At 62.4% G+C, this 27,323-nt stretch overlaps 3 protein-coding genes across 4 annotated transcripts; 1 reads left to right on the forward strand and 2 right to left on the reverse strand.

Moving 5' to 3' along the window:
• Nucleotides 1-586: 586 nt before the first annotated feature.
• FAM89B (family with sequence similarity 89 member B) lies at nt 587-2,084 on the reverse strand. The gene is made up of 2 exons (XM_058662388.1): nt 1,605-2,084; nt 587-1,270 (listed from the first exon to the last, which is right to left on the reverse strand). The coding sequence occupies exons 1-2, from the start codon at nt 1,899-1,901 to the stop codon at nt 992-994; spliced, it is 576 nt and encodes a 191-aa protein (XP_058518371.1). The 5' UTR covers nt 1,902-2,084; the 3' UTR covers nt 587-991.
• A 425-nt stretch (nt 2,085-2,509) lies between these two features.
• ZNRD2 (zinc ribbon domain containing 2) lies at nt 2,510-3,889 on the reverse strand. The gene is made up of 4 exons (XM_004596851.2): nt 3,492-3,889; nt 3,246-3,397; nt 3,082-3,166; nt 2,510-2,945 (listed from the first exon to the last, which is right to left on the reverse strand). The coding sequence occupies exons 1-4, from the start codon at nt 3,631-3,633 to the stop codon at nt 2,578-2,580; spliced, it is 747 nt and encodes a 248-aa protein (XP_004596908.2). The 5' UTR covers nt 3,634-3,889; the 3' UTR covers nt 2,510-2,577.
• Nucleotides 3,890-14,987: 11,098 nt separating this feature from the next.
• On the forward strand, nt 14,988-27,230 carry LTBP3 (latent transforming growth factor beta binding protein 3). 2 transcript variants are annotated; one of them, XM_004596676.3, is made up of 27 exons: nt 14,988-15,364; nt 17,854-18,183; nt 18,303-18,505; nt 18,623-18,728; nt 18,848-18,940; nt 19,079-19,201; nt 19,426-19,584; nt 19,682-19,867; nt 20,063-20,079; nt 20,164-20,236; nt 20,323-20,421; nt 21,039-21,164; nt 21,277-21,408; nt 21,520-21,648; nt 21,828-21,950; nt 22,058-22,183; nt 23,784-23,906; nt 24,060-24,179; nt 24,871-24,999; nt 25,228-25,395; nt 25,527-25,610; nt 25,695-25,823; nt 25,924-26,061; nt 26,359-26,523; nt 26,608-26,688; nt 26,793-26,924; nt 27,017-27,230. In XM_004596676.3, the coding sequence occupies exons 1-27, from the start codon at nt 15,034-15,036 to the stop codon at nt 27,166-27,168; spliced, it is 3,777 nt and encodes a 1,258-aa protein (XP_004596733.2). In that variant the 5' UTR covers nt 14,988-15,033; the 3' UTR covers nt 27,169-27,230. The 2 variants fall into 2 exon arrangements, with proteins under 2 accessions (XP_004596733.2, XP_058518773.1); XM_058662790.1 differs by lacking the exon at nt 20,323-20,421.
• Nucleotides 27,231-27,323: the final 93 nt, after the last annotated feature.

Here is a 27,323-nt window from a genome sequence, read left to right on the forward strand (position 1 = left end):
ACCGCCGGCTTGGGCGCGTACGGGGTTCTTCCTGCCGGGATGGGGTGACCTGACCCCCGGTCGGGGCTCCAGCACTGTGGTCGCCCCTAAAGGTCTCTGATGCTTGGGGGTTGTGTGTGGGGAAGAGGTACCTAGGGGAGACCTCAGAGCGCAGCAGCTCCAGGCCCTCCCTCCCTGCCCCTCAGGGGTCCCCATGCCTCCCCAAGGCCTGGCAGCAGCGGCTGCCCCTCCACCGCAGCGGGCCCCTCTGGCCCCGGGCCCACCCATTTCCTGCGCGCCTTGGCCGGGCCGCCCGCGAGGTGGTTAGTTTCTCTCCTCCTCAGGGGCGGCTCCTCCTTTCCTTCCCGGCGGCCTGCGAGCTGAGGGATGGACCAGAGGCGGGAAGTGGCTGGCCCGCGGCCACCCGGCGGAGCCCGGACCAGCCCCCGACCTCCGCCCCCGGACCGGGACTCCCAGCCCGCCACGCTCGGCCCGCCGTCGCGCGGGGAGGCGGCTCTCGGGCGCCACCTGCCGGCGGAGCGCAGGGTTGCAGAGCCAGACAGGCAACACGGCTGAGGCGTTTATTGATCCACGGCCCGCAGGCCGACCCCTAAGCTAAATCCCCAGCGGGGCCTTGGCCGAGGCCGTGGATGGGTGCAGGAATGGGCTCCCGCGGCCCTCGCGCGGGGCGACTGGAGTCCTGGGGCCAGAGGTGAGGTGCCCCTGGGCCAGCAGCCACTGTCGCCTTAGCAACAGCAGGTGAAGGGGGTGGGGGGCGCAGAGGCTGTGGGGCCCAGGGCCACGATGAGAACTGGCCGAGCAGGCCCAGCGCCGTGGGCAGCAGCTGCCACGGGGTACGAGCCTGTGCCCACAGTGCGGGGAGTGGGGGTGCCGAGGCACTGTCCTTGTCCTCCTGAGGGGGAGGGGAGGCGGCAGGGGTGGGGTGGGGGAGGCAGTGTCCGAGGGTACCGAGGGCACCGAGGGCGACACCCACCGGGACCAGCCCGGCCCCTCAGAGGCTGATGTGGAAGGCGTCCTGCAGCCACTGGTCGCGGGCGTTGTGCGTCTGGGGCACCGTGAGGGGCGGCGGGTCCGGGGGCAGGCTGGCGTCCGGCGGCTCCTCGTCGTCCGACAGGCCCGCGTCCGGCGGGTACGAGCTGTCCGAGTGCAGCGACGACGACAGCTCCTGGCAGAAGCTCAGGTCTTGGCACAGGTGCTTGTAGTCTTGGATGGACTCGTACAGGCCCCACAGCTGGCACAGCAGGGACATGTCCAGCTGCCGCAGCCCCACCTGCAGACCGCACCCGCAGTGGGTTAGGGGCCGGCATACCCAGACCCGCCCTCCTGGAGCCCCAGGGGTTCCCAGCCCCGGGCCGGTGACTTTTCCTGTACTTTTGCGGATAAAGTTCTAGTGGACACACGACTTAGCAACTCGGGCGACCTCAGCCAAGTGTCCGTGCCCCTCCACGGGGGAACAAATCGGACAGTCATCAAGCAGCACGGATCCATTGAAAAAGCGCACGTGACTCCCCCCTAAACCGCGATTAAGCCTGACTCGGCTGGCTTCCGCAGCAGCTCCCGGCCTCAACCGCCCTGTTTGGGGGCCCGACCTCCGCCCCACTCACCATCTCCTTGCGCAGCGCGGCTAACGCCGAGTCCAGGTTGACCGGACGCCGCGGGCCGCCGGTGCTGGCGGAGCTGGCGGCGCCCGTGGCGTGGCGGGCCCCGTCGGGCGCGCGTGCGGCGCGGCTCAGCTCGTCGTGGATGCGGCTGCGCTGGCTGTACACGCGCTCCAGCTCCCGCCACGAGCCCCCGCTGGCGTTCAGCAGGCCGCTGAGGCCGCGCGGCAGCGGGGGCAGCCCGGCCAGGGCGCAGCCCGCACCGGCCCCGCCGGGCGGCTCGGCCGAGGGCAGCCCGTTCATGGCGCGCCGGCGCGGCCCTGGCCCCCAACGCTCCGCCGCCCGGCCCCGCGGGCCCCGCCGCCCGAGCCCAGCCGCCGCCCGCAGCCGCGCTTTGTTCCTCGCCCGGCTCCTTCGACTCCGCCCCGGGCCCGCCCCCCGCGCGAGGGCGGCGCCTGTCTTAAACAGACCAGGGAGCCGCGTGGAAAGGAGGAGAGCCGGGGACCATTGGAGAGGAGAGAAGCAGGGGGAGGCTGGAGGGGAGCAGGGGAGACCAGAGGGGAGGGGACCCAATGTTCTGATATTCTGCCCAATTAACCCCCTAAGCGAAAGGATCTCAAAAGTGAGGGGTCAGGAGATGGGCCCAGGTCCACAGCTGCTGCCGGGCATTGGGCTGGGCCAGGGGGCTGGGGAGCTGGCAGCGAGGATAGGGAGTCAGCAAAGGGGGGAGCCCGAATCCCACCCCGGGGTGGGGTGGCTGAGGTGTACCCTGCTTGCTCCTGACCTCGAGTAGGTTATGGTTGCCCCATCCCTCCACCCTAAGCAGGTGGTGGGTGAGGGCAGAAGCCAAAGTTGGAACAGGGAAGAGGGCCATGCAGCTCACACAGAAAGAAGCAAGAAAAAGAGCAAACCACGCAGAGAAACAGCCTTCTTGTTTCCCCCGAGCCCCACAGGTTTTTTCTCGGGGGGGGGGGGGGTCTCAGTGCTGCAGCTGCTTGAGGCTGTGCAGGGCCTCGGCGCACGCCCGGATCAGGCCGCACAGCTGGACGCTGGCCTCCACTGACGTGCTGCAGCCCAGCTCGGCCGAGGCCCAGCTCAGCTTCTGCAGGAGGGCGGCCTGCGTGCAGGCCACGGCGGCGTCTGCGAGGGGAGGGACGGCGCTGGGGGGCCCGGGCGTGGCGATGGGCGGCGGGCCCTGGGCCGCCTTGAGCCCGGCCGCGGCTCCCTCGCAGTGCTCGGGCCGGGGCACGGGGGGCTGAGGGGCCGGCCGAGGCCCCGCGGGGGGCTCTGCGGCCGAGGCCAGCTGGTGCTCCCGGGCCTGGGACAGGGCGGCCTGGGCGTTCAGGGCTGAGGAGACAAGCGGAGGAGGCGGTGAGGGGTCAGCAGTGCGCCCTGGCCACGGCAGGTGCTGGACGCGCCTGCCCACCCCCGCACGCACACACGCACACTCGCACACTCCGCCCTACACCTGCCGGCCCCTCACCCGGATTGTCTTTATCCACGTCCGAGTCCAGCTCCTGACACGCCACGCAGTAGATTTTGCGCTGTTTGTCTTGCAGGAGGATCGTCTGGGGACGGACAGGGGTGAGGTCCGGGGCTCCGAGCCCGGCGCCCCGCACCTCCGCACCCCCAGGCCCCTCGGCTCACCCCGCACTCCGCGCACGTCTCGCCCAGCATGCGGTAACCCCGCAGCAGGTAGTCGCCCATGAGCCGAGAGATGCGATCCTGCCGCTCCCGGCGCGCCTGCAGCACCTTCGTCTCCGCCTCGCTCGGAGGCTCCCAGCAGAAGTCGTCGACTTCTGGGGAAGACAGGCACGTGGGGCCGGGGGGTCGTCCCGCAGCGGGGTGACCCCGGGCCCCGCAGCCCCAAGCCCGCGCACCCAGACTCCTCACCAGCGCCGTTCAGGGCCATGTTGCCGTGGTCGCTGCGAGTACTAGGCTCGCCGGAAGTGACGCGCACTCGGAGCGCCTCCTCCCGCGACGGCTCCGTCCCCGCCTGGCCGGCCTCCGAGCGGGGCGGAAGTGAGGCCTGCATGCGTTCTCCCTGCCCGGCTCAGGGCTTGCGTTGCCCCCAGTGACCCTGCCCCGTGCGGACCGCGGGGATGGAGGGCAGAAACGCCGATTGGCGGGGTTGGGAAGGGACAGACGTAGCCGTGGCCGCTGCCCCGTCCGCCCAACGGCGAAGCAGTTTGGCGGCCAGATCCTCCGTGGCCGACGTCTGTGCCTGCCCGCACAGCCCGAGGGGCGCCCTGGGCGCGCTTGGAGCCGCCCCCGGCCTGGGCGCTTCTCACTTAGGCCGTCCAGAAGAAGCGGGAAGGGTCTGCTTGCTTCCTACCGCCCCCCACCGCCTTTCGTTGTGGCCTTCAGTGGCCGCGGGCTGATCCTCCCCTCTCACCTCCGCCGGAGGCCTGGGGCGCGTACCCGTCAAAGCACAGCCAGCTGGGCACGCGCGGGGCCCCGGGCCTGCTGCCCCCGGAGAGGGAGGGTGGCCGGGCGCCTGTTAACGTATTATCGTGTCCGTTAGGCGCTTCTTGGGTGGGCTGCGAGTTGGGCGGGCTCCTAGGTGACTTTTTTCCCCCCTTTTCTGATACTTTTCTCTTGAGGAAGCTTGGAGGCGCCAGATGGGCGCGGGCGCTGGTCTCCAGCCTGGTCGGTGGTGGGAAATGAGCGCCAACCTCGGCTACCTAGATGCCCTTCCCCCGACCACACCTCCTGCCCCAGAACTGCAATTTCTGACTCCTGGGGGGCAGTACCCTCCTTGTCTCCCAGGGGGCTTGGGCAGGGGTACCCCTGACCCAAAGTCTGCACCCCAAGTGATGCCCTAAAAAACGTCTGTACTCGGTCTACCACCTGGTCCCTGTCCTTTATTATTCATGACAACTGTCTCCCATTTTACAAGGCAGGGAAACTTGAGCACTTCCTTTAAAAATGCCAATGGTGGGAGCAGGCACGGTAGCCTAATGGCTAAAGTCCTCACCTTGCATGCGCCAGGATCCGATATAGACATCGGTCCGTGTCCTGGCTGCTCTACTTCCCTTCCAGCTCCCTGCCTGTGGCCTGGGAAAGCAATTGAGAAAATAGTCTAAAGCCTTGGGACCCTGCACCCGCACCGGAGACCCGGGAGAAACTCCTGGCTCCTGCCTTTGGCTCAGCTCCGGACTGTTGTGGCCGCTCGGGGGGTGTGAACCAGCCCATAGGTCTTTCTGTCTCCTTCTCTTTATAAATCTGACTTTCCAATAAAAATAAATTTTTAATAAAAGGTGCTAGCCTTACACCTAAAACCTTTTCCAGTGAGGCAAAAAGCCATGTTTCCTAGGGTGAGGGAAGGTTCCACGGATCTGGTCTGCCCCACTGTGTTCTCTCAGTCACTGTTCAAGGGGATCCCTGTCTGGTTCTCCCAGAGCCCATCCTCCCTCCCCTGTTGAGTTCTGCTGTCGTGTGGCCAAAGCACAGGCCTGGAACTGGGCGGGTCTGGGTCTAATCCTCAACCGGCTACTTCCTGGCTGTGCTGGATTTCAGCTAGTACCAGGGACCTGCTGGCAGGATCACAGTTGTGTCTGCTTCTCAGCCTTTCCAATTAAAAAAAAAAAAAAACTGAACACCCCAGTGTCTCTGATATGAGATGTGGGCACAGCCCTGTGCCACAGTTATTCGCCCTCAGCCCTGGCTTCTAACACTGTGTACCCATCATGGCAGACTTTGTTCAAAGCGTGGAGGTCCCCGGAGTTGAAGGCTGCATCCCAACCAGGCAGGCAGTGCTGGGCTGGCGGCTGAGCTGGGGGAAGCCCCCCTTGTCCAAGGGAGCAGGCCACCCTGAGGCGTTGGTTGGCAGCTGACCTTGAATTACCTCCAGGATTCCTCCCATGAACAGGAAATAAGTCCAAGTGCATGTTTCTTCTGGTTGGTCAGAGCAACTTGGTGCAGGTGCTTTTTGCTTCCCTCAGCACCTGTTAGCCCAGGCCGCCTCTTCCCAGCACCCGCCTCGTTACCCACACAAGGCCTTCTGATTTTACCAATTTGGGGAGAGGTATTAACAACTATGTACTCAATTTAGGGATTGCTTGTATTTTATCTGGCTCTTCGACCGTACTATAAGATCTACAATGGCATGCAGAGATCTTTAAAAATATTTTTTTAACATTTATTTATTTTTATTACAAAGTCAGATACACAGAGAGGAGAGACAGAGAGAGGAAGATCTTCCGTCCGATGATTCACTCCCCAAGTGAGCCGCAACGGCCGGTGCTGTGCCGATCTGAAGTCGGGAACCTGGAACCTCTTCCGGGTCTCCCATGTGGGTGCAGTGTCCCAAAGCTTTGGGCCATCCTCGACTGCTTTCCCAGGCCACAAGCAGGGAGCTGGATGGGAAGTGGAGCTGCCGGGATTAGAGCCGGCGCCCATATGGGATCCCTGGGCGCGTTCAAGGCGAGGACTTTAGCCGCTAGGCCACAGCACCGGGCCCAAGATTTATTTATTTTTGTTGCAAAGTCAGATATACAGAGAGGAGGAGAGACAGAGAAAGATCTTCCATCCGATGATTCACTCCCCAAGTGACCGCAATGGCCAGTGCTGCACCGATCTGAAGCCTGAAGCCCGGAGCCAGGAACTTTTTCCAGGTCTCCCACACGGGTGCAGGGTCCCAAGGCTTTGGGCTGTCCTTGACTGCTTTCCCAGGCCACAAGCAGAGAGCTGGATGGGCAGCAGGGCCGCCAGGATTAGAACTGGCTCCCATATGGGATTCCAGTATGTTCAAGGCGAGGACTTTAGCTGCTAGGCTACCGCGCCGGGCCCTAAAATATATATATACATATATATATATATATATATTTTTTGAAAGGCAGAGATACAGAGAGAAGGAGAGACAAGTCTTCCATCCAATACTTGACTCCCCAAATGGCCACAACAGCCAGAGCTGAGCCCATCTGAAGCTGGGACCTTTTTCTGGGACTCCCACATGGGTACAGCGTCCCAAGGCTTTGGGCTGTCCTCTGGTACCTGGATGGGAAGTAGAGCAGCTGGGACACAAACCAGTGTCTGTATGAGATCCTAGTGCTTAAAGGCAGAAAAATAGCCTGTTGAACCACAGTGCCAGCCCCACAAACATTTAAAAATAAATAAATAAATTTAAATTAAAAGATAGCAAACTGATAGAAAAAAGAGCAACTAAACCTAAAGTTGGCTCTTTGAAGGGTCAGTGGAGTTACAAACCCAGGCTGGCTGAAGCATGTGAACATTGAAGTGCGTTGGGAAGCTGTGTGTCAGCTGCCGCAGTCTGGAAGTCCTCAGACATGTAGCAGATAATGTCGCTGGCAATATTCCTGCCAGCCCACGTGGGCTCCGCATGGCTACACTGTCAGCCAACTGTGCAAGCAAATCATGGCAGACGCAGACCACCCACGTCGGTGTCGCTGCTGAAGGCCGGTCCCCACGTCGGTGTCGCTGCTGAAGGCCCGGTCCCCACGTCAGTGTCCCTGCTGAAGGCCGGTCCCCACGTCGGTGTCGCTGCTGAAGGCCCAATCTCCAGTGAGACCCCGTGAAGTCGGGTGGGTGAGAGAGCCTGCCCTATCCAGATGGTCTCCATATCACCTGTCTGTCTCGCTGTGAGGGGGGCCATGGTAACTTTGGAATTGCACCTGCAGGCCCCTGACATGTATGAGGGATCCCCACCCCTCCCTGGGGCTCCTGGAGGTGCTGCCCATGTTGAGGTTAGCCAGGGCAGGGGAGGGTGCTGGTCTACACGGTCAGCTCAGACAGCGCCGCTGGGTGCTTCAGACCCATCTCAGTCATATTGGTAGCTTTCAGGGCTCTTTGGAGACTGCCAATAGTGAACCTTGAGTGCCAAAGCAACTCACCAGGGAGCAGGCCCCACACACAGGAAGGTGGTACTAGTTTTTTTCCCCTTTTATTTATAATTACATGATACAATTCAATAGGCTCTGGGATTTCTCTTGCCCTTTCCCCAAATTCACTCCCCCTGATTTCCCCCATATTATTACCACAGTATAGTCCTTAAGCAGTCATAAGTCCATCAGTCTGCTTTTCAAGTGTGTCCCGAAATTGTCCATAGACAATGGCATACAGTCCAGCATCCCACTATCAAAATACATCCCACAGTCTCACTGGGAGTCCTTTGACTTACAAGCAGAGATGCACACTGCACACATCCTCACATGTGGATATGCAAGGCAGGGTGGTGTTGTTTAGCACTGTGGTAACTTCATCAAAAAATCAACTTCAGGGCCGGTGTGATAGCCAGCGGCTAAAGTCCTCACCTTGAACATACTGGAATCCCATGTGAGCACTGGTTCTAATCCTGGCTGCTCCGCTTCTCATCCAGCTCCCTGCTTGTGGCCTGGGAAAGCAGTCGAGGATGGCCCAAAGCCTTGGGACCCTGCACCCATGTGGGGGACCTGGAAGAGGCTCCTGGCTCCTGATAAGCTCTGCCATTGCAGCTGCTTGGGGAATGAACCAGCAGATGGAGGATCTTCTCTCTGTCTCTCCTCTCTGTGTATCTGACTTTGCAATAAAAATAAATAAATCTTTAAAAAAAAGTAAACAAAAAAAATCAACTTTGGGAAAATTCCTGGCTCCTCCCCATTATCCATGCACCCCTGCGACACAACAATCAGCTCAATCAGGAATGAAACTGATGATGCTTCTATTGGCTCATCCTCCCCTGATGCGCCCCGGGATCCCATATGGGTGCTGGTTCGTATCCCGGCTGCTCTGCTTCCCATCCAGCTCCCTGCCTGTGGCCTAGGAAAACAGTGGAGGATGGTCCAAAGCTTTGGAACCCTGCACCCATGTGGGAGACCCGGAGGAGGCACCTGGCTTCTGGCTTCAGGTCGGCGCAGCTCTGGCCGTTGCAGCCACTTGGGGAGTGAATCATCGGATGGAAGATCTTCCTCTCTGTCTTTCCTCCTCTCTGTACATTTGAGTTTCCAATAAAACTTAATAAATCTTAAGCTTATTATTTTATTTTATTTTTAGATTTATTTATTTTTATTAGAAAGATGCACAGAGAAGGAGAGACAGAGAAAGGAAGTGGCGTTGCTGGACACAAACCAGCACCAATACGGGATTCTGGCACATGCAAGGCGAGGACTTTAGCCATTAGGCTATCGTGCCAAGCCCTAAGTAAAATAAAATTTTAAAAATAATTTTAAAAAGGAATGAAGCTGGGCCCGGCGCTGTGGCCTAACGGCTAAAGTCCTTGCCTTGAACGCACCCAGGGATCCCATATGGGTGCCGGTTCTAATCCTGGCAGCTCCACTTCCCATCCAGCTCCCTGCTTGTGGCCTGGGAAAGCAGTCGAAGATGGCCCAGAGCACTGGGACCCTGCACCCACGTGGGAGACCCGGAAGAAGTTCCAGGTTCCCGGCTTCAGATCGGCACAGCACCGGCCGTTGTGCTCACTTGGGGAGTGAATCATCGGACGGAAGATCTTCTTCTCTGTCTCTCTTCTGTATATCTGACTTTGTAATAAAAATAAATAAATCTTAGGGAAAAAAAGGAATGAAGCCGTCTCCAGCATAGGGCCATCTCCTCTTGGCCACATCCTGTTTTGTTTTGTTTTTCTAAATATATATTTACTTATTTTATTTGAGAGGCAGAATTCGAGAGGGAGAGACAGGGAAGGGCCTTCCATTTCTGATTCATTCCCCAACAGCCACCAGGTCCAGAGCAGAGCTGATATGAAACCAGGGGCTTCTGAGTTTCCCATGCGGGTGCATGATCCCAACTCTTTGGCCCTTTTTCTGCTACTTTTCACAGGCATATTAGTGGAGAGCTAGGAGATGAACCACCACCCTGGCGATGATGGCACAAGAGGTGGTAGCTTTGTCTGCTATACCACATGCCAGCCCCTTGGCCACATCCTTGTGGTGATCAGAAGAAGAGGAATAAAGGATACAGATAAATTTTTAAGTAATCAGAAAGTTTCCACGTGCCAAACCCCTGCAGTAGTTGGAGCCAAAGCTGGGAGTCAGTGCAGGTGTCCCTTGTGGGTGGCAGGAACCAAGCCCCAGGAGCTATCACGGACGCCCCCAGGGGCTGCGTTAGCTGGAAGATGGGCCCAGGAGCTGACCCCAGGCACTGGGCGACAGCCAGCAGGCTAGGGTGCACCCTGAGTGCTCGATAGTCTTTTGAGTTGCTTCTTCTGGGACCCAAGTGTGTACATGTTTTGCACACGAGGCATGGGCTGCCTTGGTTCTGGACTCTTCCAGGGTTGGTACAGGAAACAGTCATGGAAGACAGAGGACAGGCCTGCTTCCGGTTCCCCAGGCTAAGTGTCCTTACAGGACACATCTAAGGCCAGGGCATCCCCCTCCCAGCTCTGCTTTGCTGTAGTGGAAAGCCCGGAGCAGCCTACTTCAGCAGGAAAAGAAGTTTACTTACCCCACGATTTTGGAGGGTCCAGGAGCACTGGGTCCTCTTGATTGTGGTCCCTCAAGGCAGGTGGACATAGCTGTGGCAGGGTGAGGGCCAGCCTGACCAATAGGAAGCCAGGGAAGGCTGGGCATGGCCAGGCTCCAGAGTTTTTTCTTTCTGTCCCCCTCTGTCCTTGGGAGGTGGACAGCAGGGCTCCATGCTGGGTTCTTTTGCACTGCTCACCACAGCTGGGACTGGAGCTTGAAGCAAGCCAAGCCTGTCACATGGGTAAATGTATGCAGCTCCTTAACTCTGTTTCCACCTCTCCTAGGATCTACACTAGCAGAAAGCTAAACCCAGGAGTTAGAGGAGAGGAAAGAAAAAAAAAGTCTGGGGCCTGACGCAATAGCCTAATGGCTAAGGTCTCGCTTTGCATGCACCTGCATCCAATATGGGCACCGTTTCACTTCCCAGTTGCCCCACTGCCCTTCCAGCTCCTTGCCTGTTACCTGGAAAAGCAGTAGAGGATGGCCCAAAACCTTGGGACCGTGCACCTGTGTGGGAGACTTGGAAGAAGCTCCTGGCTCCTGGCTTCATATTGGAGCTCAGCTCCGGCCATTGCGGCCACTTGAGAAGTGAACCAGCAGACAAAAGACCTTTCTCTCTGCCTCTCCTCTCTGTAAATCTGACTTCCCAATAAAAATAAGTAAATCCTTACAAAAAAATCCTCCATTTGCTGGTTCGCTCCCCTAAGGGCCTCAAAAGCCAGGGCTACGCCCAAAGCCAGAAGCCTGGAACTCTACCCAAGGTGCCGGCCACTTCCTTCCCAGGCACAACAGCAGGGAGCCAGATCATTAGCAGAATAACCAGGAATCAAACAGTTAGTGGGTGCCCACCTGGGATCCCGGCATCTCAGGCAAGTAGCTTAACTGACTGCATCACATTGTCAGCTGTAAGTGCCGGCATCCCATATGGGTGCGGATTGAAATCAGGGCTGCTCCACTTCCCATCCAGCTCCCTGCTTCTGACCTGAGAAAGCAGTGGAGGACGGCTCAAGTGCTTGGGCCCCTGCATCCGTGTGGGAGACCGGAAGAATCTCCTAGCTCGTGACCAGTTCAGCTCTGTGGTCATCTGGGAAGTGAGCCGCCAGGTGGAAGCGCACCCTCTCTGTCTCTCCTTCTCTCTGTAACTCTGCCTTTCGAAAAATCTTCACATAAAATGAGCATCACAGCCGATGGTAGGTGTGTGCTCTCCTTGGCCCAGGCACGGTGTGTTTCCGCAAGTACCTTAGTCAGTCCTGGGGTGTCTCTGACCCGACCTCCTCATTGCCCACAGGCTGCAGGTGAGGAAGTGGAGGCTTAGAGCGGGAATAGGTGTAAGTCCCCTTGGGGCTGTGTCCTGACAGATGGGGTCTCCTCCCAGGGTCTCATCTCCTGCTTGCAAGGCAGAGGAGAGCAGCAGGCCGCAGAGTCCCCGGCTCCATCAAGCATGAAATGGGTTTTTATTTCATTTTCCTCTCCCTTCTCCAGTGCTTGGCACCTTGGCTCCCATGAAGGGCAGCATGCCACAAGGACCCGTAATTCAGACATGAGAAGGCATGTCACCGATCCTGGCCAGTTCTACTCCAAGTGGCCCCACTTCCCATCCAGCTCCCTGCTTGTGGCCTGGGAAAGCAGTGGAGGACGGCCCAAAGCCTTGGGACCCTGCACCTGCATGGGAGACCTAGAAAGTTCCTGGCTCCTGGCTTCGGATTGGCACAGCACCAGCCATTGCGGTCACTTGGGGAGTGAATCATCGGATGGAAGATCTTCTGTCTCTCCTGCTCTCTATATATCTGACTTTAACATAAATATAAATAAATTAAAAAAAAAAAAACAAAAACAAATGAACAAAAAAAAGACTGTGTTTTCAGTATCATGGTGTGGTAGGTTAAGCCTCCACCTGCAGCGCCAGCATCCATCATATGGGTGCTGGTTCCAGTCTTGGCTACTCTACTTCCCATCCTGCTCCCTGCTAATGGCCTAGGAAAGCGGCAGAAATGGCCCAAGGGCCTGGGCTCCTACTCCTGAGTTAAGCCTGGCCCAGCCCTGGCTGTTGTGGTCATCTGAGGAGTGAACCAGCCCACCTTTTTCCATGGCTGCAAATTATCCCCAGATACCAACAATCCCTAGGCCACATAGTATCCCATCTGACCTGGGTTTGGGGGGGTCTCCACAGAGGTGACCCCCAGGACTGTTTGCACACCCTGCCCCTCCACTTCAAGCTCTGGATTCCACACCCCAACACACACCTGTTCACCACCCGTTCCATGTGCTGTCGGCTCTGAGCCCTTCCAAGAAAAGAAAATCAGTTCCCAAGATAGCCTTTCCACCTCCACTGCACCCTCTGGATAGCTGCTCCTGCAACCCTAGGGGGCCCTGGAAAACAGCCCCTCCCTTTAAAAATGTTCTTAATTCCTTTTTCTTTTTAAATTCATTTTTAGGACCCGGCGGCGTGGCCTAGCGGCTAAAAGTCCTCGCCTTGAACGCCCTGGGATCCCATATGGGCGCCAGTTCTAATCCCGGCTGCTCCACTTCCCATCCAGCTCCCTGCTTGTGGCCTGGGAAAGCAGTCGAGGATGGCCCAAAGCTTTGGGACCCTGCACCCACTTGGGAGACCCCGAAGAGGTTCCAGGTTCCCGGCATCGGATCGGCACAGCACCGGCCGTTGCGGCTCACTTGGGGAGTGAATCATCGGACGGAAGATCTTCCTCTCTGTCTCTCCTCCTCTCTGTATATCCAGCTTTCCAATAAAAATGAATAAATCTTTAAAAAATGTATTTTTATTGGAAAAAGAGAATAGGGAGAGACAAAAATCTTCCATTTTTTTGTTTCATTCCTCCAGGTGGCCAGAACAGCTGGAACTGATCCAATCCAAAGCCAGGAGCCTCTTCCGGGTCTCCCATGCGGGTGCAGGGTCCCAAGGCTTTGGTCTGTCTTCAACTGCTCTCCCAGGCCACAAGCAGGGAGCTGGATGGGAAGTGGAGCTGCCGGGATACAAACACGGTGCTCATCTGGGATGCTGGTACTTGTAGGTAGAGATTAGCCAACTGAGCCATCGTGCCAGCCCCAGTCAGCTTAGTTTTTTGGCTCTCCTGCAGGATTCTCCCCGTCTCTCTCTGGCTTCCCTGCCCCTCGTCTCCCTAGTCCCCCCAATACTCCTGCTCCCAGCTCCCTACTCCCTGATGTCCCGACCCCCCACTTGAGCTGTGAGCACTTCACCTCTGACATGCCCAGAAGCCCCACTTGGCACACTTGGCCCTCTTCATTGGTGAATACTGGGTATGTTGCAGTTTCTGCTTGTGGGGTACATGGGGCCCCCATTTTACAGGCAAGAAGACCGAGGACAACCCCTCCAAACCCGGACCATTTCATTGTTCTTCCGCCCAGGGGCAGCCACAAGCCTGCTCCAGGAGGGGAGGAGCTGGGTTCCGATGAGTGTGAGGGGAAAAAATGAGCAGAAATGGCTCAGCCCACGCCTGGCAGGTGCTAAGCATCCAGTATTATTCCTGGCCTTGGTGTGTGACCAGGACCAGTGTGTGTTGGGGGGGGGGCGCGCAAGCCCCTCACAGCCCCTCCTGGATTCCAGCGAAGGCAGGGGAGCCCACCATCCCAGCCCCACAAAGGCCCCTGGGCAGGTCCAGCAGGGGAGAACAGTGGGCTCCTCACAAGCGGGACTCCAGCCAAGTCCCTGAACCCTGCCCCCAGATCCGGCTGCCTCCCCAGTGCCCTAGCAGGAGGGCTGAGCTGCCCTCAGCGGGCACCGTTCCCACCCTGGTCAGCTCATCCCCTGTCGAGCTCTGTGAGTCAGAAGACAGGTCCTGGGGGTCTCCTGGCAGGGCTCGCCGCCCCCCTCACCTCCAGGGCATGCCCTAGGCCTAGGACACTGCCTCTTCCGGAACCTCCGCTGGGCCAAGGGCCAGGCCTGCCTCCTCCTCCTTCTCGCCAGACTTACCCAAACTCAAGACCCCTGCGGTGCCCCTCCCCAGCGCCCCCCTCCTCTCGGCTGCTAGCCTGGGAAAGGGGCCAGGCCCTGAGCTCAGACCTTGGCGATTCCAGAGTGTCTGAGGGCCGCGAGCCAGCCCCGCCAGCTCGGCCAGACAGCGAGAAGGGGGCAGGGTGGGCACCAGCGAGCCGTCCGGGGCTGGTGACAGGGAGCAGAGCTGGGGGCTGGGGGTGTAGCTTTGTTCTGTCCATCGGGTGGCTACGTTTTGAGCCCTGTGTGCGCTCTTGGCAAAAGGCGACCCCCTGAGAGGGCCCTCCTCGGCCCAGATCAGAAGGTACTTGGGAGACAGTGAGACTCCCCGCCTTCAACAACGCGTGCCAGGGCAGCAGGGAGTAGCCAGGTCCCCCATCGTATGGTCCCGGGGCAAGGCTCCTCTCCCCGGCTCCGCTAGCCTCGGTTTCCCGCTCTGGCCGGGCGCGGCGCCGAGATCTCGACCGGCTCCGGCCCCGCCCGGAGGAATCCGGCGGAGCGGCCGCGGGTCCCAGGTGAGGGCCCCCCTGGAAAGCGCCCAGCACGCGGCCCGGCGGGGGCGGGCATCTGGGGTGAGGACCGCCCCCCATACACCCCCCAAAAAGTCTCCGCCTGCTCGCACCCCCTCGCCGCTCCGGGCGGCAAGGACTACGCTTTCAACAGAAAAAAAAAAAAAAAGCCGTCTCCTTGGCTTGGGGCCAGCGTCCCAGCCCCCCTCGCCGCCGCGCCGCGCTCCAGCCGGGAAAACAACTGCTCAGTGCTGCTGCCTGCGCCCGCCGCGCGCCCTGCTGCCCCGCGGCCGCGGGACCGAGCCGGCCGGGCAGGCGCGCCGCGGGCGCCGCGGGCCTCGCTCTCCGCCGCTCCGCCGCGGCCCCTCCGGCCTCCCCGCTGCGGCCTCGGCGCGCGCGGCGCCTGCCTGCGCCGCACTCCCCGGGGCGCAGCAGTTCCTGGGCTCTCCCTCTCCCCAACCCCGGGCCAGCCCGTGCTCCGGCGCGCCAGGCCGTCCCCTCCTCACCCCCGCCCCGCCAGCCCCCGGTCCCGCCGGCCCCGGATGCCCGGGCCCCGAGGGGCTGCCGGCGGCCGGGCCCCTGAGATGCGCGGGGCGGGGGCGGCGGGGCTGCTGGCGCGGCTGCTGCTGCTGCTGCTCGGGCTGCTGGGCCCGGGCGGCGGGGCGCCGGGGGGGCCGGCGGGCGAGCGCGGCGCCGGCGGGGGCGGGGCGCTGGCCCGCGAGCGCTTCAAGGTGGTCTTTGCGCCCTTGATTTGCAAGCGGACTTGTCTCAAGGGCCAGTGCCGGGACAGTTGCCAGCAGGGCTCCAACATGACGCTCATCGGAGAGAACGGCCACAGCACCGACACGCTCACGGGCTCCGGCTTCCGCGTGGGTGAGGGCCGCGGGGGCGACCTGGCTGGCTGGCGGGAGCGGGCGAGGACCTGCGGGGGCCCGAGAGCCTGCGGGGAGGCCTGGTGATGGTGGCTGGGGGTGCGGAGGAGTTGAAGTCCCGGGGGCCAGAGTTGGGGGCTGTCTGTCCGGAGGCCTGGACTTGCAAACTCAAACTAGGTTTGGGCCGAGGCCGCAGCTGCTAGATCTGTTGAGGTTATGAGCCCAGGGCAGAAGATGGGTAGCCAACCCCCCCAAAAGCTGCAGGCTTTTGACAAAGCACAGACACCTGCCCGGGCTGGGCGTGTGGGCAGCAGTGTCCTGCACGGTGGGAAAAGATGGGTGTTAAAGCCCAGCTGGGTGGTGGGGAGTGTTTTCTGGGGACAGGGTTACCTGGGGTCCTCAGTTATCCCCCGCTCCCAGGTACCTCCCCTAAGCTCCCAACTGCTCTGCTTACCCCCCCATTCCCCTCTCCCACTCCAGCTCCTTTGCCCTCCCCAGTTCGGGCAGCCCCCCACCCCCTTCCCAGCATTTCTCTTAAGAAGAGCCACGCCTGAAACTTGGCCCTCCTCCTTCTCCCACTCCTCCTCCTCCAGGGACCCTGTGGGCCAGGCCTGGGGGGAGGGGTGCGAGGGGGAGGAGGTGTCCCAGCAGTAATTACCTTCCTGGACAGGGTAATTAGGCCGAGCCCAGGATGGCACCAGCAAAACAGCCCCTGTCACACATTCCTCCTGGAATTCAGGTTCCCACGAGCCGGGGCTGGAGTGGTTGGGGGTGTGTGGGTGCCGGGGCAGGCAGAGACCATGTGTGTTGTCTGGGCTGTGCGTGTCGGCAGCCACGGTGAGGCAGAACACACGGGCGTGTTTACACCGCGAGCCCTGCTGGTGTCAGAATGTGTGTGTGCCATGCATGTGAGTGGACAGGCACCGGCCTTCCCCAGGGCCCCCACCTCAGCCCAGCCAGCCTGCCAAGGCTGCCTCCCTCCTGCCACCCACATCCCCCAGGCTCAGTGCCCAGGCCCCAGTGGGCGGGTGTCACCAGGAGGTCACCCTCACCGCTGCCAATGACTCACTTCGAGGCAGGAAGGAGAGGATTCGGCCTCCCCTGGCCCCCAGAGGCCTGGCTTCTAAAGGCTGGGCAGGATGGGCTGGGCTGCTCCTGGCTGACCCTGACGGTCATGGGTGTCAGCTGTCCCTCTGAAGCCCTGCAGGTGTCTGGGTAGGGCAACAGCCCCATCTTTCCACCCTGGGGACTGGCAGGGGAGGGGCAGGGCTGGCATGTGAGTGTGGGGTGCCAAGTGCATGAAGAACTGACAGGTCCTAAGTGAACTTTTATTTTTAAAGCTGTGTTTATTTGAAAACGAGGTCTTCCATCTCCAGCTGGGGCTGGAGCCGGGAACTCCATCCGGGTCTCCCACGAGGGGGAGGAGCTCAAGCACGGGGGTCATCCTTGACTGCTTTCCCAGGCCACAAGCAGGGAGCTGGAACGGAAGTGGAGCAGCCGGGAGTTAAGCTGGGGTTCCTGTGGGATGCCAGCATTGCAGGCAGCTGCTTAATGCCCTGCCTTGCAGTGCCAGCCCGCTCCTCGTCACTTCTTTGGGCTCCTTCTGTCCTCCCCTGAGGCCAACATGAACCCGCCCTCCCGGGCACCCTCTGTCATGGGGCTAGGGCAAGGGCGGGGTGGGATGTGAGGGGTGCTGGCAGGGAGAAATGAGCAGAGTTGGGGCTGGGGTGGGGTGCTCTTGGGAAGAGCAGGGGGCGGGGCTGGAGGAAGGCTCTGGGCCTGGAATGTTGGGCGAGGAGGCCAGCAGGGAGCAGGGCTGTGCAGTGCCAGAGCTTTGCAGAGAAAGAGAGACCACAGCCAGCAGCCTGGGGACTGAGCAGCCAGGGCCCCAGCCAGGGGAGGAAACAGAGCTGGGAGAGGCAGGGGCAGCAGGGACTGGGATTGGGCAGTTATGTAGGGGCAGGCTGGAAGGATTTGGGGACAAGCTGGAAGGATGTAGGGGCAGGCTGGAAGGATGTGGGGGACAGGCTAGTGGGGAAGGCTAGCTGGATGTGGGGGCACGCTGTTGGGGGCAGGCTGAACGGACGCGGAAGGACATGGGGGCTGGCTGGACAGACGCAGGGATGGGGGGCAGAGGACAGAGGGAAAGCTGAGACCTGGTGTAGGTTAGAGGACGCAGCATACACAGAGGTACCCCAGGTAGCCCAGGGAGCAGAAACAACCTGGGGACTGCCCCTATCACACACCAGCACTTACTTAGGGGCCCCCACTGGCTGGCACGTGGCCTGGCTAGGGCTAAACAGAGATGCCAGGCTCCAGCATCCACCAGGGAGCGGAAGGATGTGGGGGGACGCAGGCAGGATGGCTCCTTGGGAGTGATGTGTCAGCAAAGCCAGCTTCCAATGGGTGGCAAGGAAGTGGGAGCAGCGGGAAGAAGCCGGATGTGGGTGAGTGGGCTGGGACCGTGACCCCCTCCCCTCCTCTCCCCAGTGGTGTGCCCGCTGCCCTGCATGAATGGAGGCCAGTGCTCCTCCCGGAACCAATGCCTGTGCCCTCCAGACTTCACTGGCCGCTTCTGCCAGGTGCCCACCACGGGAGCCAGCGGGGCCACTGGGGGCTCAGTCCCGGCGCTGGCCCGAACCGGGGCCCTGTCCACAGGTGCACTGCCGCCCCTGGCTCCAGAGGGCGAGTCGGGGGCCAGCAAGCACGCCATCTACGCCGTCCAGGTGATCGCCGACCCCCCTGGGCCGGGAGAGGGGCCCCCTGCCCAGCATGCAGCCTTCCTGGTGCCCCTGGGGCCGGGACAGATCTCAGCAGAAGGTACCAGGCTACAAGGGATGGGGGCAAGCCCGGGGAGGCCCAAGGTGGGCGGGCATTAGGGTGGCCTGTCCAGGGAGCGGGGACAGCCCTGAGGCCGCCACGCCCCACCCCTCCCCCAGTGCAGGCCCCACCCCCCGTGGTGAATGTGCGTGTCCACCACCCTCCTGAGGCCTCAGTGCAGGTGCACCGCATCGAGGGGCCCAACGCTGAGGGCTCAGCCCCCTCCCAGCACCTGCTGCAACACCCCAAGCCCCCACACCCCCGGCCACCCACCCAGAAACCCCTGGGTCGCTGCTTCCAAGACACACTGCCCAAACAGCCAGTAAGTGACCCCACTGTCCCTGGGCCTCTCAGGATTGCATAAAACTGGAGGTTCTGCAGACTGTGGGGAGTGGGAAGAGGGCCAGCCGGCCTCTGACCACTGTACCCTCTCCCAAAGTGTGGGAGCAACCCTCTCCCCGGCCTCACCAAGCAGGAAGACTGCTGCGGCAGCATCGGCACAGCCTGGGGCCAGAATAAGTGCCACAAGTGCCCCCAGCTGCAGTGTGAGTGCCTGGGCCCAGGGCTGCCCATGGTGGGCGTCCCCAGGCCAGCGCCTGTGTGCTCTGCCCCTTCCCTTGCAGGTACCCTGCCCGCCCCACCAGCCTCTCTCCTCCCTCTGCAGACACAGGTGTCCAGAAGCCCGGACCCATCCGTGGGGAGGTGGCCACTGACTGTCCCCAGGGCTACAAGAGGCTCAACAGCACACACTGCCAGGGTAGGACCTGCAGGAGGGTCTGCGGGCCGGAGCGGGGGGCGGCAAGGGGCCCCCAGGTGTTCAAGGGAGCAACCCTGAGGTTCCCGTGAGCCTGTAGCCCCAGAAGACAGGGACCGAACACACCCCTGGTCACCGCAGACATCAATGAGTGCGCAATGCCCGGCATGTGTCGCCACGGGGACTGCCTCAACAGCCCAGGCTCCTATCGTTGCGTCTGCCCGCCCGGCCACAGCCTGGGCCCCTCTCGCACTCAGTGCATCGGTGAGCCTTGGGTTGGGGGTTACCCTGATGTGGGTGGGTAGGCTCCGGCGTCTGTGGGGTCAGGCGTTCCCTGAGGGGTTTTACTGAGTCAAGGATCTTGGGGTGGGGGGAGGAGGAGACATGTACAGCAAGTCAGGGTTCTGTAGGGTTAGGGGTCCCATGGGATCAGGAGCCAGGCTCAGCACCCCACACACCTCCCACCACCGCCCTCTGCATGCCTGCAGCGGACAAGCCGGAGGAGAAGAGCCTGTGCTTCCGCATGGTGAGCCCGGAGCACCAGTGCCAGCACCCGCTGACCACTCGGCTCACCCGTCAGCTCTGCTGCTGCAGCGTGGGCAAGGCCTGGGGCGCGCGCTGCCAGCGCTGCCCAGCAGATGGCACTGGTGAGCCAGGGGCAGGCAGGACTGGGAGTGGGCAGCACCTGGCAGGCGGGCACCGGGAGGGCGCTCACCTCTGGACTGGCCTCCGCCACCCTTGCAGCTGCCTTTAAGGAGATCTGTCCGGCGGGCAAGGGTTATCACATCCTCACCTCCCACCAGACGCTCACCATCCAGGGTGAAAGCGACTTCTCCCTCTTCCTGCACCCGGAAGGGCCGCCCAAGCCCCAGCAGCCGCCCGAGAGCCCCAGCCGGGCACCGCCGCAGGAAGGCACCGATGAAGAGAGAGGTCTGGTCTGACCCTTGCCCGTTCCCTGGGGGGGCTGACCTTTGACCTGGAAATGTGACCTTCTGTGCTCTAACCTCTGACCTTTGACCCAGAGGCGTGACCCTTGAACTCTTAGCCCCTCTGCTGATCTCCCTTGAGTCTTTCATCTCTTTTTCAACTGCTCAATGCTCACCGGCCCCTCTTTTTCCCTTCTAGAAGTGACCACGGCTTCAGTGAGTATGCCAGCCCAGGGGCCGGGGCTGGGCTGGCGGGGGGAGGCCGGGAGCCATGGAGGCCTCATGCTGTTGTCGCCACAGCCAGTAAGCGAGGAGCGCTCCCTGCAGCCGAGCCACTCCACCGCCCTCACCACTTCGGCCAGGCCCTACCCAGGTGAGCCCCCTCCCCAGCTGGGAGGAGTGCGGGCACATCCCTCGCACCTGGGGAGCTCAGGGCCCCTCCTGCACTGCTGCCCACAGAGCTCATCGCCCGCCCCTCGCCACCCACCATGCGCTTGTTCCTGCTGGAGCTGCCCCCATCCCGCAGTGCCGTGGAGATGGCCCCGACTCAAGCCACGGGTGAGCCCTGTCCCACCAGGCCACGCCCCTCTAGAAGCCACGCCCCCTAAGCTTTCTCCTCCCCTCCCCCTCCCCCAGCATCGCCTGGGGCAAGCGCCTGCTCCTGCAGGCCTGGCAGGTGCCCAGAGTCCTCTGGGGAGATATACTCACTCACTGATTGAGTCAGCTGAGATGGAGAGCGGGGCTTGGGCTCCAGGCTCCCAGGGCACAATGCCTGCGTGCCAGGCACTGTCTATGGCATTCGCCACGCAGAGCAGTGTCCCCATCAGTGCCCAGGGGTTAGCCCCAGGTCCCACGGCTGCATCAGATCCAGGCCTTCAGTATGCATGAGCTGCCCACCTGGCTGGCGTTCTGAGCTGTGATGGCTCCTGGGGTGCGGGCCCAGTGGCGTCTGGGGATCCCTGGCCAGTGTCCTGGGGGCAAGGTGTATGTCTCACCTGGGCTCCTGGTTCTGGGTGCTGATGCTGGGGCTCTCTGGAGGGGAAGTGTAGAAAATCCCAGAGCCGCTAAGGGTGCCACGGATACCTGAGGCCTTGGCGAAGCAGGGTGTAGGGGTGCGGAGCTGGGGGCGCGGCAGGCAGGCACTGCTGACCCGCTGGGCCCCCTCGTGCCCACAGAGATGAACTTGTGCCGAGAGAATCAGAACATCTGTGGCCACGGCGAGTGCGTCCCCGGCCCCTCGGACTACTCCTGCCACTGCTACCCGGGCTACCGGGCGCACCCGCAGCACCGCTACTGCGTGGGTGAGTGCGGGAGGGCGCACGCTAGCCCTGGGCGGAGAAGGGCGTGGGGCGCAGCTGGCCGGCGGTGCTGCCCCTCCGACATGGCGCCCACCTGTTGGCCCCACCTGGACAGATGTGAACGAATGTGAGGGGGAGCCGTGCGGCCCGGGGAGGGGCGTCTGCATGAACACTGGCGGCTCCTACAGCTGCAGATGCAACCGCGGCTACCGTTTGGAAACGCACAGCGAGCCGCGCTCCTGCGTGGGTAAGCACGCTCGTGCGGTGGGTGGGAGCGCGGCGTTGGGGGGCTCCCCTTAGCGCGACCGCCGCGGTAGAACCACCTCGGCTGCGCCCACCGCCCCCCCCTCATCCTCAGACACGAATGAGTGCCACAGGAGCAACCCGTGCGGCGACGGCGGCAGGTGCATCAACATCCCAGGCCATTATAAGTGCACCTGCTTCCCCGGCTACCGGCTCAAAAGCTCGCGGCAGCCCGAGTGCGAAGGTGAACACCCGGATTCGGACAAGAGGGGAGGCCCCTGGGCTGTCCCTGCATCTGGGGGCGGGGCCGGCGTCCATAGCAGGAAGGGTCGCCTTTCTTGATCCGCGGCCGCGCCGGTGGGGACCCCGGACGCCCCGGCCGGCCACGTGGTCCCCAGACGGTGCCTCCTCCCTCCGGTGCAGACATCGACGAGTGCCGGGATCCCAGCATCTGCCCTGACAGCAGATGCGAGAACAAACCCGGGAGCTACAAGTGCATTGCCTGTCAGCCCGGCTACCGCAGCCAGGGGGGCGGCCCCTGCCGCGGTGAGGGCGGGCCCCGGTGCCTCCTCGGGCGGGGAGGGCCGGGGGTCGGCCCCGTGGCGCCGAGGGGCGCGCTGAGCCCAGCCTGAAGCCCGCTCGCTCTGCTGCAGACGTTAACGAGTGCGCCGCAGAGGACAACCCCTGCTCGCCGGGCTGGTGCGACAACCTCCCGGGCTCCTACCGCTGCACCTGCGCCCAGGGCTACACACCTGCGCCCGACGGCCGCAGCTGCGTGGGTGAGCGACCGCAGCCCCAGCCCCTGCCGCCTGCGCCAAAACGCAGGAGTAGGCCAGCCTTATCTGAAAAACGTGGGTAGGGAGTGGGAGCTGGCTAGTGCCCCCCTTCCCCCCAGCCAGGTGCTGCGGAAAGCGCCTCCACGAGGGAGGGGGTCAGGATGAAGGGCTTGCTGGCAAAGTAGGCTGCTTGCATTTGGGGCAAAAGGTTTCCCGGAGTTGGAAGGTGCTGCTTGTCCCACCTCACGTGATATGGGAGCCGTGGGAAGGGGAGAGGCAAAAGGCAGGGCCCAGGCTGTCTACCTGGGCAGCCGGGGGTCCCCCAGGAAATACCAGCAGCAGGGAGGAAGGAGGGCTGAGCTGTTACCCAGGGTCAGTGGGTGCTGGCTGAGGAGGGCCAGGAGATGTGATGTCCTTAGGGAAACGTTGGATCAAGTCACTTGGGCTTGTTGGTCAGGTATCAAGGTGAATGGGAGGGGGGAGGGGCTGGTGCTAAGGCTGCGCACATCTGGGGGTCAGGGAAGACTCCGTGCTCCATGTGGGACAAGTTGGGTAAGGGTTCCCCAGGGACCTCACAGCTGGCATGGATTGGGGACCATCCACTGGGCACTGGGGCAGGGAGGGGGCTCAGCCACAAAGTGGGCTGCGGAAAGGGAATTTCCATCAGAGCCTGGTCACAGGGTGGAGGGGAGAGGAGGAGAGGGGACGGGGGACACCCTCTGAGAAGCTGGGAGGAGGTGTCAGGGCAATAGAGGTGCCTGGGAAATAGGAATTGTAGCAAGATCATGAGACCGGCCCTGGGCTGCAGTGACTATTTTGGGGACAGAGGCCAGGGTGTGCAGGGAGCAGGCAGGGGAAGCAAGGGACTTGGGTCCAACAAGAGGGGCTTGAGGGACAGAAGCCGAGGAGGAGGTGCTGGCAGAGGCGCTGAGCAGACCAGGGCTAGTGGGGCTTGGCGGGGCAGGGGGAGACGGGCCAGCGGGTGGCTGCCCACGGACAGGGGTAGGTGGATGAGGTCATGATTTTCAGATGGTTAACAGGAGTCACCTGCAGTTCTCTTACTGGTGTGGGGTTGGAAGTGATGGGTGGAGGCAGCCAGGGGCAGGAAGGGGTGCAGGTGACTGGCTGCCTGGGGAGTGTTGGAGAATTCAGGGCTGGGATGGTGAAGCCAGTTGAGCCGAAGCTCTGGTTGGGCCAGGAGCCGGGGCCTTGGAAGGAGGGGGTCCTTGAGGAGCAGCTAGGGCTTGGAAAGGGCCTGGGGTGTGGAGAAGGACCAGCTCCACACTCCTGCCAATTCTCTGGCCCCAGGGGGCATGTGCTTTCAAGGGACAAGAGAAGGGCTTGTATAAGAAGGACAGAAATTGGGGCGATCTCGAGAAGGAAGCCACGGCAGGTGGAGTGCAGGCCATGAGAGCAGCTTGGGGAGAGGAAGGTGCAGTTAATGGCTCCGGCCAGGGACCCTGGTGGGCACCCGGCCTGACCAGTGTCCAGTGTCCTCGCAGGGCAGGGCGAGGGACCCCCCGTGCATGTCCAGCTCAGCTGTGGTGCTCTGGGCAGTGGGGTCTGAGGCTGCCCCTCTCCCCCACTCTCCCCTGCTCTGCAGATGTGGACGAATGTGAGGCCGGGGATGTGTGTGACAACGGCATCTGTACCAACACGTTGGGCTCCTTCCAGTGCCAGTGCCACGCTGGCTACCATCTGTCAAGGGACCGGAGTCGCTGTGAGGGTGAGGGGGCCTGTCACCCCAGAGCCCTCACTCTCCATGCAGACCCCCGTGGGGCGTAGCGGGAGGGCGGGTGGGTAGAGGCTGACCTGGGCTCCATTCCAGGCTGCATGGGATCAGGTCTATGAGGTCCTCCACCCTTGCTGTCCCCCGCAGACATCGACGAGTGTGACTTCCCCGCGGCCTGCATCGGTGGCGACTGTGTCAACATCAACGGCTCCTACCGCTGCCTCTGCCCCCAGGGCCATCGGCTGGTGGGCGGCAGGAAGTGCCAAGGTACCAGGCAGTGGCAGGGCTGTGTGTCTTGCTGACACTCCATGTTATGGAGTAACCTATTATGGAGTTGTTATGGAAGTGTGAGTCAGCACTTCCCATGGTGGTGCCAAGCGCCCCGGGAATGCCCGAGTGTTAGTGTGTAACTGGTCCACCTGGCCAGATACCTTTTCGGCCACCTGTGCACCTGCTGTTGGCAGGCTGTGCGCCATGGAAGTCTTCAGCTGGGATATGGAGCTCCCAGTGGGAGGCCAGCATAGGGCTGGATTGGCATGGTGCAGGGCGCCCAGAGAGCAAGCTGTATTAGTCATGGACAGCTATGAGGAGGCGACTGGTGAATAGGGGCTGAAGGGTACATGATGGCACAGAGACCTGGGGGAGCAGGTGGGGTTTCTAGAGCAGCAGACATCTGTACCCTACCCAGCACAGCCTCAGGGGTGGTGCGGTTTCAAAGCTGCCCTGGAAGGTTTCCTCCGTGCCTAGCAGAGAGAGAAGGCAAGTTCTCAGGTCAGTGGGGTGACAGGGTGGAGGCCTCAACGCTGCCCGCGCGGCCAGACAACTGGGGTGGACTTCGTGTTGTGTGGAAATTCAGGGTTTGACCTCAGGTGAACCCTAGGGGAGGCCTTTGCAGTGGGCCCAGCCTCCTGCCAAGGTAGACAGCTGTCCATCGGTCCCCACCCCCCGGTCCTGCTAGACATAGATGAATGCAGCCAGGACCCGAGCCTGTGCCTGCCCCACGGCGCCTGTGAGAACCTGCAGGGCTCTTATGTCTGTGTCTGCGACGAGGGCTTCACCCCCACCCAGGACCAGCGCGGCTGTGAGGGTGCGCATCCCCCCCCACTGTCCCTGGCAGGGAGGGGTGCTCCCCTGGGTGGCAGCTGGGCAGAGATGGGTCCACATTCCACCTTCGTGGATTGGAAAACAAGTGATACTTTTTGCAGGAGGGTAGGGTGACCCCAGACCTAAACAGGGTGCAGCCTGGCGTGCGGGGGGGTCAACACCCTGCAATGTGTCCACCACCCCTCCTCCCAGCTGCCCTTGTCCCCCCTAGAGCTGGAGCAGCCTCACCACAAGAAGGAGTGCTACCTTAACTTCGACGACACCGTGTTCTGCGACAGTGTCTTGGCCACCAACGTCACCCAGCAGGAGTGCTGCTGCTCGCTGGGGGCCGGCTGGGGGGACCACTGCGAGATCTACCCCTGCCCGGTCTACAGCTCAGGTCAGCAGCAGTGCCAGGCGCGCCCATCGTGGCTACCCCGCCTGGCGGTGGGCAAGTGAGCAGCGCGCCCCTCCCAGACATGCCCCTTCTCTGACCCATGGCCACACATGTGTGCTCTCCCACCCCCGCAGCTGAGTTCCACAGCCTCTGCCCCGACGGTAAGGGTTACACCCAGGACAACAACATTATCAACTATGGCATCCCAGCGCACCGAGGTGAGCCCCGCCTGCCACGGGCAAAGGCGCCAACCCCTTACTGCTGGTGCGCACTTACACCCCCACGCCCCCTCTGCCCCGCAGACATAGATGAATGTGTGCTTTTCGGGGCTGAGATCTGCAAGGAGGGCAAGTGTGTAAATACGCAGCCGGGCTACGAGTGCTACTGCAAGCAGGGATTCTATTACGATGGGAACCTGCTGGAGTGCGTGGGTGAGCACCGTGGGCCCAAAAGACACGTGCAACCCCACTAAGGGCCTGCCCCGCGCCTTTCTGGCTACCCACCCCTACTCTCACGCCTTCTCCCTTCCAGACGTGGACGAGTGTCTGGATGAATCCAACTGCCGAAACGGCGTGTGTGAAAACACGCGCGGCGGCTACCGCTGCGCCTGCACGCCCCCGGCCGAGTACAGCCCGGCACAGCGCCAGTGTCTGAGCCCCGAGGAGCTGGGTAAAAAGGCTGGGGGCGCTCAGCCGGGCAGGCGGCGCGGGCCCCTCCTCACCCTGTCCTCGCTGTCCTTACGCATGGAGTCCAGGACCCAGCAGCCTGCCAGCCGGGCCGCTGCCTCAACTTGCTGGGCTCCTACCGCCTGCCCTGGGGGCTGGGGGCCACTGGCCGCGACTGCCAGCTCCCGGAGCCCGGCCGGGGAGGGTGAAGGTCTCCATCAGGAATGGACACGGGTGGGGTGGAGGCTGCGGGGGTCCAGCTTCGGTGCTCCCTCCCGACGGCTGCCCGCCCTGTCTGCAGAGCGCGCCCCGGAGCGGCGCGACGTGTGCTGGGGCCATCGCGGCGAGGACGGCATGTGCGCGCGCCCCCTGGCCGGGCCTGCGCTCAGCTTCGCCGACTGCTGCTGCCGCCAGGGCCGCGGCTGGGGCGCCCAGTGCCGCCCGTGCCCGCCGCGCAGCGCCGCGGGTGAGCTGCCCCGCGGGGTGTGCGTTCGGAGGGAGCGCAGGGCAGGGGCCTTGGCGTCGCTGATGGCCCTTTGTCCTCTCCCAGGGCCCCAGTGCCCCACGTCACAGAGTGAGAGCAACTCCTTCTGGGACACCAGCCCCCTGCTGCTTGGCAAGCCCCCGCGAGGTGAGCTGTACCCAGGGCTGGGTGGGGGTTCGCGGCCCCGGGCTGGGCTGGGCCGGCCCGGGCTGGGTGAGGTTCATGGCCCTGTTTTCCCGCCACCGCGGTAGATGAGGACAGCTCAGAAGAGGATTCAGACGAGTGCCGCTGTGTGAGTGGCCGCTGCGTGCTGCGGCCCGGCGGCGCCGTGTGCGAATGTCCTGGCGGCTTCCAGCTGGACGCCTCGCGGGCGCGCTGCGTGGGTGAGCGGGGCGGCCAGGCGGGCGGGGCGGGGTGGGCAGCCGAGCGGGGCTGGACCCTAAGCGAGGCCCACCGTTTGCATTTTGGCCCGCAGACATCGATGAGTGCCGGGAGCTGAACCAGCGCGGGCTGCTGTGCAAGAGCGAGCGCTGCGTGAACACGAGTGGCTCCTTCCGCTGCGTCTGCAAAGCCGGCTTCGCGCGTAGCCGCCCGCACGGCGCCTGCGTGCCCCAGCGCCGCCGCTGACACCTCGGCCCGCACCAGCCAGTGCCCGCGCCTTCCCCCCGGGGAACCCTCCCTCTTGCCCCGCCGGGGGCTCAGACCCAGGGACGCTGCAGGGCCTGCACCCAGAGATCCAAAGCTCCACCGTGGCAAGGGTGGATGCTGTGCCCTGGGCACCG

The sequence above is a fragment of the Ochotona princeps genome, chromosome 4 (assembly GCF_030435755.1).
Source record: "Ochotona princeps isolate mOchPri1 chromosome 4, mOchPri1.hap1, whole genome shotgun sequence".
In the NCBI taxonomy this organism is placed as follows: Eukaryota; Metazoa; Chordata; class Mammalia; order Lagomorpha; family Ochotonidae; genus Ochotona; species Ochotona princeps.